The sequence below is a fragment of the Chinchilla lanigera genome, unplaced genomic scaffold (genome assembly GCF_000276665.1).
Source record: "Chinchilla lanigera isolate Chin_1 unplaced genomic scaffold, ChiLan1.0 scaffold00028, whole genome shotgun sequence".
Taxonomy (NCBI): Eukaryota; Metazoa; Chordata; class Mammalia; order Rodentia; family Chinchillidae; genus Chinchilla; species Chinchilla lanigera.
In genome coordinates this window covers 22,847,706-22,860,351 of record NW_004955429.1, presented here as the reverse complement: position 1 = coordinate 22,860,351, position 12,646 = coordinate 22,847,706, and the positions used below count along the sequence as shown (strand labels likewise).

Below are 12,646 nucleotides of genomic sequence, written 5' to 3'. Positions count from 1 at the left end.
TCTGCCTTGGTATCGTGGCTCCCCACTTGGAGACCTGCAGCAAGGGCTTAGAGACTTCTGCCCTGGGATGTGCACCACGAGCAAAAGACTGGAAACCACAGGGCTGAGTCCCTACTTCTCTCCTCGGGTAAATGAGGGCTGGACCTCACAACCAAGTCCTGGCTCTGCGGTGCATCAGAACACAGTAAAGTGAACACAGACCCAGCTTTCTGTGCTGCTGGGCTTGGTGGCCAAGGAAGCTCCAAAGAGTGAGCCACTGCCAGTGTTGTCTGAGAGAAGACAGACAGCATTCCCCCACCAAGGGGCTTGGCTCGCAGGCCTGCTCTTCCCATGACTGCGTCATCCACGGATAGACCGGGCAGCTTGCAGAGAGGGCGAAGGCGCCTTCATTTTCCCTGCTTGTCTCTTTTTGTGCAATTCCAGACGTCCTCATCCATTCAGTGGCCCACGGACCTTCTACTTTTAACCACCCTTCCTGTCCCACCACCAACTACCTGTAAAGTTTAGCCTCAGACAAGCATTTGTACACTCTGCTGACACCTTCGCAGGAGATGTTCAGTGATCACCTTGTCCCACCGATTTGGCATAGAGGCCTTATGTCAGACGGTGACACTAAACTAAACTTTCTGTCTAAGGATTTCAGGCAACAACCTTGCGGAGCAGGACGTGTGAGGAATGTCTCTGCGTGCAGATGGCATCCAAGCTTGGCCCTGCTATATCCAAACCCTGGCACATATAATTGGCAATATCTGGAGACAGAAAATAGAAATATGCTGATTCTTAGCAAACGAAATTGTATGTGAAAAGCTAAATCATCAGTGTTAATTTTGGTGAATTGTGTGGCTTCGATCACAGCAATGTGACCTTCAGAAATAGAAGGGAAATAGAGACAGTTCCAAAGTCTCCCTTAACTAAGATGTAGTATCAGTCTCAGAATGGATCACACACACACACACACACACACACACACACACACACACATCTAAATAAGCTGCACAATCTCCTTCTCCAGCCTAAACTGGCCTACTTTCCCTACCCCTGGATGACCCAGCCTGGGGGCTGCAGCCTGAGAGAGGAAGTGACTTGTGTGATGAGAGGTTTTCCCTGGTGACATCCACCCAGCTGGTCACAGTCGGGGGTTTCGTCTGGGGCCCGTACACGCAGGATGTAAGAATGTGCCAAGACCAACAACGATAAGATCCCGCCTTAAGGGCAGGAAAGAGGGATGAGTGACGGGTCTGAGCTCAGGACTTACTTCTAAGATCTTTGGCCAGTAGAACCCAACCGCACTTAAAGAGCGGCCTAGTTAGAGACAATGAGATGAATCAAGGTCACAGCTGAACAACTTTGAAACAGTTATATCCACTGACCTGGGAGGCTGAAGAATGCCATAAAAATGGTTTGGATTTAGAAGAATCATTTCTGTGGGTGAGTATCACTGTGATCCGTAAGGGACAACTTCTCTCTGTTCAGCTTCACATACGCGCAGACACTGTCTTCATTCCCTTCCAGCCACTCTTGATGTTAAACTTGGGACAATAATGAAATCAGAAAAAAACAACAACCCTGAAAGCAAAGAAGAAAACTGACTTTGGAGAGAGACACTTGATGAAAAAGCGGCCTTAACTGAATGAGAACTAGGACCTGGTGTTGCCTGATGGTCCCACAATCTCCATGCTGCGGTGAGGGGGACACGTGTCTGATACCCACACAGGCTCCCCCAGGTCAGAGAACGAGGGCTGGATCTGCGGACTCAGAGAGGTGGTTCTCCGCTTGGCATCTCAACTGTCCTCTGCTTGATTCATTTCCATGGACACAGTTGTTCCCCGCTTTGGAAAGGGAAGTGCTTGGCCAGGTCGGGAAGGTATGAAAAGATTTCTGGGCACTTATAGCCCCAGGCTACGCTTTCTGTGTTTATCATTATTACAGAAGGCAGGATCATGGCCTCCTCTCTTGGAGCACAGCCCCGGACTGCTCGGGTGTGATTGCTGACACCTCTCAGCCAATTCCATTGTCACCGCGAATTTCTTCCGCCTTGTTTCCACACCAACTGACCTGGTTTTCCCTTCCACACTCTCAGTCCCCAGTGTGGTACCTCAGACCATCCGCTAGGCTTCCCGTGTGGGCATGTTAAACCCCTCCTGTGACTGCTGTGCTGCACAGGACGGGGACTGAGAGAGTTAGAGGAGTCGGAGATGAGACCTTACCTTCCACAGCAGATGTTTCTGCATTTACCTTCCCCCAGGAGGACAGTAAATGCAAATTGTTCATTTGAGCAATTTCCATCCGCTTTGGATGGTCCCCATCCTCTTGCTGTGAAATGTGCTCCGCTCTTCAACCAAATTGCATGGGACGGTTGTGAAGCAGGAAACCTAGTTTGCATACTTCAAATTAGAGGAATGCATTAAGGTATTCAGGAACCAGAGGCTCACACCACCCAAGTAACACAGACCGGGTCCCCGGGGAGGGAGAACGGTGAACCTTAGCAGTTCTGACACCGGAAAGAGGCAGAAGGAGATCTAATGGCACTTATAAAAAATGTACAGATCATTATAAAATGTTTTGAAATTTTAAGTTGAGCATCTTCTTAGGCAGGTGTGCGAGGGATCAAATTTGAAAGTGTCCACCTCCACCCAGGCCTGCTCCTGCCAACTCCTGGGTTTAAGGAAGGGGAGGAATCCTAATTAGGCTTTTCCTCCCTGGGTGTGGAGCTACCTTCCGCAGCTGACTTCCTCAGCAAGGTCAGTTTCCCTGGAACTCCTAGGCAAGCAGAAAACTCCGGAAACCGAAACCATGAAACCTACAGAGTTCCCTGAGGACAAGGGACCACCCAGAACCTTTCTAAAACCAGCGATAACTGACCAAATTACAAGTCAGGGAAACAGTGTTTGGTGAGTGATCATTTCTGAGGTCTCAGAATGTTTTCACTTGAGGGAGGACGTTTGGATTCAAGGTTTTAGTTTTTGCATCTGGCTTGGGGAAAACTGTATGGTGTAATTTCCTCCTCAGGAGGATGGTATAAAAAAAAAACTCGGACTGTCCTTCGAGCCTGGGGGAAGGCACAGCCCGAGCCTGGCCACCGCCCCCTCCTCTTCCCACAGCTGTTCCAGGGATCCCCAGGGACCTCGAGCGCCATTAGCACCAGGGGCCACGGCACAAATATTTACCCCAAGATCTGCCCTCCAGAAGTTCAGTTGCACAGACTTTGGTGACAGGGATTTTTAATTGGGCTAATAAAGTTTCACTGTGCTTCTCAGTGGAGTCAGAAGTCCTGACGTCCTCTGTTTCTAATTAAAGACATGTGGGCAGAGGACAGCCAGCCCCTTCCTGTTACCTCTGCATTCAAGTGTGGCCTAATGGCATCTCAGCCTTCTGCCACCCATTTTCTGGGCGGTTTTAAATAGACCACCTAATCTCTCCGCAACCAGAGAGAAATATGCACCTCGCAGAAGGGTGTCCTGCGGTATTTCATTGGTTGGTGATATTGAGTGCTACTAAAAATGCATTAGAAGCAAAGCTCTGGGTTGTCAAAATGCCCATCCATCACCATAAGCAAATTTATTCCACCGCACTTCAGGTCTTTTGAACTAAATCAACTGCAAGAAGTCTCTCAAATAAAAAGGAGAAGGTCCAAGTAAGAACATGATCCAAATGGGAGTTAAGTACCTTCTGGGAACAAAGTGTTTTTCTACGGGGCGCAATGACTCTCAGTGCTCGGCTCTCGGAGACCACACACTCTCCTGGGAACACGTTTCCACACTCCCCTTTGTGCCTTTTCCTCCAAAAAATGTACACCAGCAGAAGTCACAGTTCGTTACAGTGGTTACAAGGCCAGGTCAATCTTTCCAAATGAGTCAAGGTGTTTCGTTAATGCGCAGTGTCTTCAGATCTGTTAGTTGCAAATGACGACAGCGGTAGAAAGAGGAGTTAGCGTTCACTGAGCACTATTCTGTGACGGCATCTGCCAGGAGCCCGAGTGTTAGTTCGTTACAGCCGTGTGAACCTGAGCAGCAGGTAACTCGGGCCCCCGTCTTAGAGAAGAAACGAATTGCATAGAAATCAAGCAATTTTCCCAAAGCGGTGTCGCGTATAGGCGACAGAACTAGCAAGGGAACCCGGGCAATGTGACTTCAGGCTGGTTTGAACCACATACCGTGCTACCTCTGGGCTTCCTGTAACTGATTCAGGAGCCCTGCCCAGATTAGAATTCTCCTTCATTGGCCATTCTAGACCTGGAAGCCAAGAGTCATGCAGGAAATAATAATTCCATCTCCCTTCCTTTTTCATCGGTCCTACCCTACAGCCAGATAGGAGAACTTACTTTAGAGGAAGATGCTTCCTGAGTGAGGAAAGAGTGAGAAGAAAGGTCAAACTTCACACATTTCAATGTTTTGAAATTTATGAGCCCCCCACTGTTGACAATGGCTGCATTAGGTATTTTGTTAAGGATCCTTGTCAGACCCCAAAACACAAGTCGTCCCCTCGTGTGACTCCCCAGAAATGTGCTCAGCGCGCTCACATTTAAGACACTAGGAAAACAGCTCATCTATGCTGCTAATGGGAGCCCCCCAGACTGCTTCCCGGGATCCAGAGGTGACTACGTTGTCACATCTTCCTAAGAGTAACTTTCAAAAAAAATATCTCTCTCTGGAAAGAGGTTGGAAACAAAGGGAAAGTGTCTTTTCTGTTCTGGAACCAACAGAATGAGGATTGGAACTTACTCTGATTCCAACTCCTTCTGCTCTGGAACAAAACTGCCCCGCCTGCCAGGATCTGGCTGAACAGACAGAAGGACAGGGAGGGAGACACGGGCATAGGGACAGGAAAGGGACTCCCACGGTGGCTGCACGACTGGGCTTGCCGAGGTTATTTGACAGTTATCACCGATAAGTTGCTGCTTTCTGGGTTTTGTTGCATAGTTCATGAACCCAGAGTTTATGTCAGAGTAAATATTGTGCTTTGCGGTCTTGCAGCTGGCTGTACATACTCAGAAAACCCTAGAAACCATGCATCCAGAGCGGCTGGCCACCCCAAAAGAGAACTATCCCAATCCCAGGTTCCACTGAAGGAGACTGCAGCAAGGGTTGTCTGAGGGCTGTGCGTGTGCACGCGTGCGTATGCGTGAGTGTGTGTGTGTGTATGCACATGTGCATGCTTAACTGGGGAGCCCTGCTCACAGTCAGTAGGAGGGTTTTTGCCTGGAGCCGCGGGCCCTCCCTGCGGCACACAATCTGTCCACCACATCCTGCCTCTCCACCTCCTCCTCTCCTTTCCCAGCTCAAGAAGCCAAGATGGGAAGTCTCTCACGACCCTGCGGCTTGGCCAGGAGGAAGCCTGAACTTGATACAGCTGACTTGCCTGGGGCCTGGTAAGAGCATTTATCCTGAGTCTATGTTCCTTTGCTTACCTATTTTTAGACTGGTATGCAGGCCTCTCCCAGGGCTCAGAGATACATCTCTGGGGGGCCAGGCTAGCCAGGAGACGGATGTGCTGGTAGGGCTGCTACACACCTGAGTGGGCATTCAGGCAGTGATTAGCTTGGTTTACTTTAAAAGAAAGAAAGAAAGAAACAGCCTTCGACAACTCCTTCTCCACCCCCAAAGACGGAGGAGGGCAGACGAGGACGCACGACCCGGGAGTGCGGCACATGCGAGTGGTGGCACAGCGGGAAGGTCACACTCAGTCACCGCAAGTGGCAGCAGCTGGTCTTGGTGCTCTCCGGCCAGGCCTGGCCAGAGCTGCCACCCCACCCTACACTCTTCCCTGGAAGCCACCCCCTACCACCCAGCCTGTCCTAGAGACCCCATGGCTTTGTGCTTGCTGCTTCTGCACACTGTCCCCACTTAGCTGCTCTGTGTCCTCCAAGCCCAGCCAAGTGCCCCTGGAGCTTTCCACCTCAGAACGATTGCTGTGTGGCTGTCACGCTCCCCAGACTGGGAAAGGTCAGGGAAGGGACCAGGTCCTGGTCGTCTTTACGCCGCAGGGGGACATGACAGGGATGAGTGGGAGGTCTGGGCGGGACCAGTTTGGGAAGCACGGCAGGTGATGCTGGGGAGCAAGGGCCCAGTAACAGCGAAGGAATGAACTAACAAGACTGGTGTGCAGCAATTATATGCAACAAAAGGTGTCACAAATGGGCACAACCTGATAAAAAATAAAAACATGTTAACTTATTGTCCTGGTTACATTTGGCTGTACTTTGTTATAAAGCTTGTTCATTTAGTAAAAGTTGTGAGTCGGGGGGCCAGGTGTTACCCATGTGACATTAAAACATAATTGTAAAATACTGAAAATATCTTCTCTGACTTGTCACTAATGTCAAACATACTCAGGCCGAATATCACATCTGAAATAATCAGACTTGACATTGGGAATTTAAAAGGAGAACCAGAACTCATAAGCCGGCCATGGGCTTTGCATGAGGCAAAATACTGCCGTCACTCAAAAATGGTATTTGGCGATGTTCCCGTGGGTGTCTGCACAGCTTGCCAGAGCTTGGACGCATGCACTCCTGGATGGGCTGCACAGGACAGAGCTGGACCAGAGCTGGAGGAGGATGGCACCCAGAGCAGCTTAAGTGGAGCCCAAGTAGAGAGGCCATGGCGGGCAGCAGCCAGAACTTTCATGCCCTGTTGTCCCTTCCTGTTCCCTTGGGCACTTGGCCAGAAGAGCTGGCCCCACCCCCACCCTCCAACTGGAACCTCCTCTGACAACAGAGAGGTTTCTTTCTCTTTCCCTAGGACACTGTGCTGAGTTTTCCTTCTCTCCTGGCCTCTGAGTAGCTGAGTCCCCTTGCTTGCCTCCTTTCTTTGGTGCAACACTTCCATAAGAGCTACTTTTCTGACCACTTTGTTGACTCCCAGACCACAGGAGCAGTGAGCTCAGCCCAGGTGCCCAGGAGTTTGCCACTGGTGACCTGGGTGCCCTGTGTCTCCACTTAACAAAGGGGAATCAGACAGGCATGAGGAGGAACTGCAGGGTCCCAACAGACACCAGCATGTGAGGCCAAACCAAAGCACTGGTTTGGAGGACAGGTGACCAGGTAAGCTCAGGGTAGACGGAGGAGCTCATCATAGCCCAGGACGAAGTACAGTAGAGACCTACCTGTCCAGAGCTGGCATGGGAATCGGCAGCAAGAGCAGGCCTCACCCCGCAACTGGGAACAACCCTTCCAAAACAGGTGGGCTGCCTTGGTCAGGAGCCTAGCTTTACGGCTAGCCCAGGATCAGCCAAAGAGGGCCTGAGAGTTCTGATGCCCCACAGAAAGAGGCTGAGTTCTACAGAGTTCTGGGAAGCTCCCCACACCTGCAGCCCATCACCCCAGGGTGTAATCAGAATTCCCTCAGGAGTGTTTTCAAAATGTCTGTTGTAGACCTCACTCTGAGCCTGAGAGCCAGGACCTCAGGTGAGCTTGGCATGAGGTGGGCAGGCTTGAGTGTCTTTATAATGTTGCCCAGATGACTGGGATGTAACTGCCCTCTGTACTCTGCCCAAGGAGGGCCTGCAGTTTTTGAGGCTAGACAGCATGTTGCTTGCCTCAAACTTAGCACAGTTCCTAAGGCATGTTAAGCCTACCTGAAGTAAATATTTGTCTGTTCATCGTACTACAGTGATCCACGCATACCCATGTTTATAGCAACACAAACCATAACAGTTAAACCTTGGAAGTGGCCTAAATGTCCATCAACAGATGCATGAAGGAAGAGCATGTGGTATTTAAACACAACGGAGCACTGCTCTGCCATAAAGACGGATCAATGTGAGTCATTTGTAGGAAAATGGATGCAACTTGAGACAATAATGTTAAGTGAAATAAATCAGACATGCAAGCTTAAAAATTGCATGCTTTCTCTTACATGAGAAACCCAAACTATAAATAACTGAAAGGGCAAAACAAAAGACAGAATAAGAAATAGGGAGATAGATCTTTTTTACGGAGGGGACCAAGAGATGGAGGGAGGGGCAAGGGAGGAGAGGGGAAGGGGAAGTAAAAAAATTAAGGCGCGTCACGTACATGGACCAACTCTGTGATGAATGTAATCAGTCTGTACTGCAAACAGGTACTAACACAAATAAATTCTAAGAAAGTAAGAAAAAGTGGGTCTACTGAGTGAATGAACAAAATGAACGTTCAAGACTGAAAGAGAAGACTCTTCCATCCTGGATTTTCATTTAGACATAACCAAGCCTTCTAGCTACTCATTCAGGATAACAGTTAAATATGACAACACCACTTGATTATTTTATCAACTGGTGTGGCTCCGCAAAATCCGGCATCATCAAACAAAACAAGGATTCATGTTAACATCACAGATGAGAGTATAAAATGAAAGACGCCACCCCACCTAACGCAATTAATTATGTAATCTGAGGCTAAATTATGGTTCGGGGGACAATGAGGGCCATTATTACAGGTCCAAAGCCCAGAACGGAATCTGCAAGTGTTTGACAAGTGGAACATAAGGATGATGGAATGGTTTACCCATAGGCCTGACCACAGGGCAACCCTCGTGAGTCACGATTTCAGGTCGTGGTAGGATTTTTCATTATCCTCCATTCTTCCACAGTAAGTATACTGAGCTCTGGGCCGCTTGATGGATGTGAATTGGCTTGTGCATTCAGGCCGGCCTGCTGTCTTCATGGCTTCAACCTGTGTGTAGAATAGCCATGCAAATTAGCGTGGGCCTCAGCCAGACAAAATTAATCCAGGCCTAAAAGCAATCAAGTAAAAGGTGTCAAAGGGCAAAAGAAGAGGAAAATACGACTGGGAGCAACGATGCTCTATTTTTCAAGATTCTTTAACTCACTGCCTTGTGACTTTTTCTTTCGTCATGAGACAACTCACAAATGTAGGAACTACAGGTAGAAACCTTTCCACATATTTCTGAGATGGAAAGAAAAAGTTCATATTGAAGTCGAATTAATGGATTTAGAGAGGTCATCTCTGACATCAAATGTAAAATGGCCTTCCATGATGGCTCCTTCATATTGACCATCTCCTGTCCCAGAACACCTGGATACCACCTGCCATGGTTCAACATTTCATTCTTTTGTTTTATGGGCAAAGAATCAAGTCTGTCCTGCCCACTTCTGATTCCCAGTATGTAACATTCACATCAAAACAAGCTCATTAAACAAAGGAGTGGATACTGTTTGTTGATCTAGAAACAGCTTTCCCGTCCAGTAAGAGCAAGCCACAGAGCTGTCACTGCCCCTCGGCCCACTGTCTGCAGGGTGCTCCTCCCTGCCATTCTTCCTTCCTTCCTCTTCTACCCACCTCTAAAAGTTACTTGCAAAGGACAGAATGGACCAGGAGTTAGCATCTTTACTATACAGAACTCATACAAATCAATCCAAAGAAACAAATAGCCCAATAAAAGTGGGAAATGACAAAGATTCCTCACAAATAAGAAATAATAAATACATGAAAAGATATTCACCTTCAATACAAGTATAATGATCCAAATAAAAGGATAAAGTACATGTGTGTGCTTGCCTATCAAATACAAAGAACAAAGGGAATGAGAAAACCAAATGTTTGGTGGCATTGGGAAGTGTCCTCCTCTCACACGGATGGTTGGGATGTGTGCTGACAACCATCTGGAAAGAAGTGTAGGGACACAGACCAAGATTTAAAATACGTACATTTATCATTAGCCTGAGGGTTCCAAATCAAAGAATTTATTTTTATTGTGCTAAAATTGACCATGTGAACCATTTTATAATTGTACATAAAGTAATTTTTATTTTTGTTTTATATTTTTTAAAAATTAATTCGTTTACATACCCAGGTCCAGGCATTTATCTACAAGTATATCTCAGATATACTTTTGTAAAGTTAGCATAACAATTTATATGTTCCCAGGCTGATAAAACACCCTAACATTTCTAAGAGTACAGTTTGATGGCATCAAGTAGATGCACCAGCCATCACCACCGTCCATCTGGTGAGCTCATTTTGTCTTCCCCGACTGAGCTTGTGTCCCCAGGAAATGCCATCTCCTCGGTGTTCCTTCTTCCCAACCCCGGCACCCACCACTCTACTGTCTATCTCTGTGAATTCACTTATAACAAGATACAAATATAAGAGCAAAGTGTTTGTACAAAAGATATATTCTTTCATTTTAAAAAGTCTTTCCTGAGGACCTAGTACAGGCTGGGTCATAAACAAGGCGGATGAGGTTACTAGTCATGCACAAGAACGGGAGCGGACCATAGACAGATGTACAAACAATAAAGCAGAAAACAAACAGGTCAATATGGCAGTTATTTCAAGGGCTACTGCAGATTGCATACTAAGATAAAGTATCTCTCAGGTGTCTCAGGCTCTGTTCATCATAGCGAACAAATCAGAAGCAACTAAACATCTAAGCAACCTCCCTGCTAAGGTATAGAGCCCACCTGGCCGGATGTCAGCACAGGATGGTTCACTGCAGAGAGTAACAGCTTTCCTCAAAACCAGCTCCATGAATTCACGGTGCCTCTTGTGCAGTATTTTCCTGGAGAGGAAGAGTTTCCAACATTTTGGAGCAGAAAATAGTCTAGCAGGGGTTCATGCCAATGCTTCTTTACTCTGCAAAGGAATGTGTAGATGACAGTTGCAAGTGTTTGATGTTTAGCCCTCCCAAAACTGCAGAATAGCAGCAGGGCGATCAAGAGGCTGATCTAAATCTTCTTTTTGTGGTTTTAGTTTTGTTCTGGCAAGCTTACCAACACTGGGAAAAAATTACAGTGTGTGCCTGGGAAACATACTCTTCCCTCCCTGACTAACGGACACGCTGGAGAGCAGGCGCGAGCAAAGGGCGGTGGCCCTGCTGGTGATAGAGCTGGAATACATGGAAACATTTAAATAGCATCAAGGGCCTGGCCTACCCTCAGCCCAGGCAGGAAATTCAAGGGTAATATAACACTTTGCTGTTAAGTAACGCCACTGGAAGAAAAGCATGTTCAGGATGACTTTTGGCTTTAACTGGAAATTTCTGTTTCATTTGCTTCCAAAAAGAACTTTTTTATCCTCCCTAAAGTTCTTAACTCGTATTTCAAAAGTCCTTGTCGCTATATAAACATGATATATACACTAGCCTGGAATTAAAGCTGTGTAGTGCAGAATATGCTGAAAAGGAAATTCAGAACCTCAGTTGCAGCCATAGGGCTTCATGGCAGGAGCTTGTATAATGCAAGAGCAGGTTACAGACCTCACTCTGTCACCTATTTAGCGACCTGGCCTTGTGTGGATTATTTGACCTCTGGGCTTGTAAATAATACCTGTTCAGAGGGCTTTTCCAAACATGGAAGACTGGCACGCAGTAGGGCTTTTCCTTGTCTCTACACGGCATAGCTGGGCCTGTCCTTCCTAACTGAGAGTGGAAAAGCACTAACTCCAAAAACCAAAATGTAGCTCTGTCTGAGTAACTTGAATTGGACCTGACTGATTCCGTTTGGTTTTAAACCTCCTGGGCTGTCCCGAAAGCTGGGTTCGGCATGAACTGAATCACGCCTTTGGCTTCAGAGGGACTTTTGCTAGCTGGAGCAACTCTAGATATCGCAGCGGTGGTGTGGGAGACTCTGCCCACGGGAGAAATAGCTGAAGGATCTGCAGATGTTTAGCCGGGAGAAGACACTGAGGGGACATGAGAGCTGTCTCCAAATATTTGAAGGGTAATGTCATAGGGAAGAGAAATTAGATTTATTCTGCATGACTCTGTAAGTGGAGACAGATCCCTGTTTTATATATAGAAAACCTTTATTAAAAAATAAGATGGTCAAGACGTGATGCTATCTTCGGAAGTAGGGAGGGTCCCAGTTCTAGAGGGATTCTATCAGAGGACAGCTGTCCACTCCCTGGGAGCCAGACGGGAAATTCTGTACCAGAAAAGGGCTGGAGGAATTGACCTCTAGGGCTTTTTTTTTCCAAGTCGGGGAGGCTGCAGCTCAGGGGCTACATAAATTCAACGTTCTGCAGCAGAACTTAATGAAGAATAGCCATGAAGAGGTGCCAGGCACACACACGGGGGCGCGGGTTGCGCTAATGAGTGAACTTTAACCTTCTATAACAAAAGAGTGCCGTGCCGCATGGAAGTCGGGCGGGGCTTCAGCGGCTGGAAATACAAACATTCATACTTTATTGTACCGTATTGTACACGTTCCTGCAGACACAAGAGCCGAGTGACACGGAACCAAGATCTTAGGCATTCGATTACATTTCCATTTTACCTTCTCAGGCCCCCGTGATTTTGACAAAAGTAATTAAAAATAAACCCGGACCTCCGACCGGCTCCTTTCGGGGGACTTTTCTTCTCCTTCTTCTTTTTCTTTTCACCTGCAGACCTCTGCAGTTGTTGGTTACCGTTTTTAACATCTAAACATGAAAGCCGCTGGGAGCATAAACAGGAAGCTGGTATTTAGGTGGGAGTTCCCAGGAATTTTATACCACTGACCACGGAGGCCAAGAGAGAAAGGAAATGGGAAAAAACAGTGTAAATACCTGGGTGACTAATGACCGCGCGGCTCAGCGGGCTTTTCTGAACGTTTCGTGGGAAGTCTCTCGCGGGGACACCCTGAGAGCTGCAGAGCTGCTAGGGGCACTCAAGGGCCACGTAGGAGTTTACTGCACGCGGTGGGCTGGCGTCCGTGCCCGGCCCCAGGC

General features: G+C 47.6%; 2 protein-coding genes across 2 annotated transcripts in view; one reads left to right on the top strand and one right to left on the bottom strand.

Annotated features, from left to right (window-relative positions):
• Positions 1-5,136: 5,136 nt before the first annotated feature.
• LOC102027096 lies at positions 5,137-6,150 on the top strand. Its single transcript, XM_005387210.2, has 2 exons — positions 5,137-5,368; positions 5,556-6,150. Exons 1-2 carry the CDS (start codon positions 5,140-5,142, stop codon positions 6,044-6,046), a joined length of 720 nt encoding a protein of 239 aa, XP_005387267.2. The 5' UTR covers positions 5,137-5,139; the 3' UTR covers positions 6,047-6,150.
• Positions 6,151-8,384: 2,234 nt separating this feature from the next.
• LOC106148789 (collagen alpha-1(II) chain-like) overlaps positions 8,385-12,646 on the bottom strand; it is a gene marked incomplete in the record, with an annotated part of 14,756 nt that continues 10,494 nt past the window's right edge. The window contains 3 exon segments of the mRNA XM_013515361.1: positions 8,385-8,650; positions 10,402-10,573; positions 12,485-12,646. Coding sequence (XP_013370815.1) covers positions 12,605-12,646 — 42 coding nt within the window.

What these genes read in the sequence shown, in the direction of transcription:
- LOC102027096 (XM_005387210.2), top strand. Translation starts at nt 5,140, where the DNA reads ATGCACATGTGCATGCTTAACTGGGGAGCCCTGCTCACAGTCAGTAGG. An exon ending in GCTGACTTGCCTGGGGCCTG is followed by an intron (nt 5,369 to 5,555) that starts GTAAGAGCATTT and finishes TTACTTTAAAAG; the next exon opens with AAAGAAAGAAAGAAACAGCC.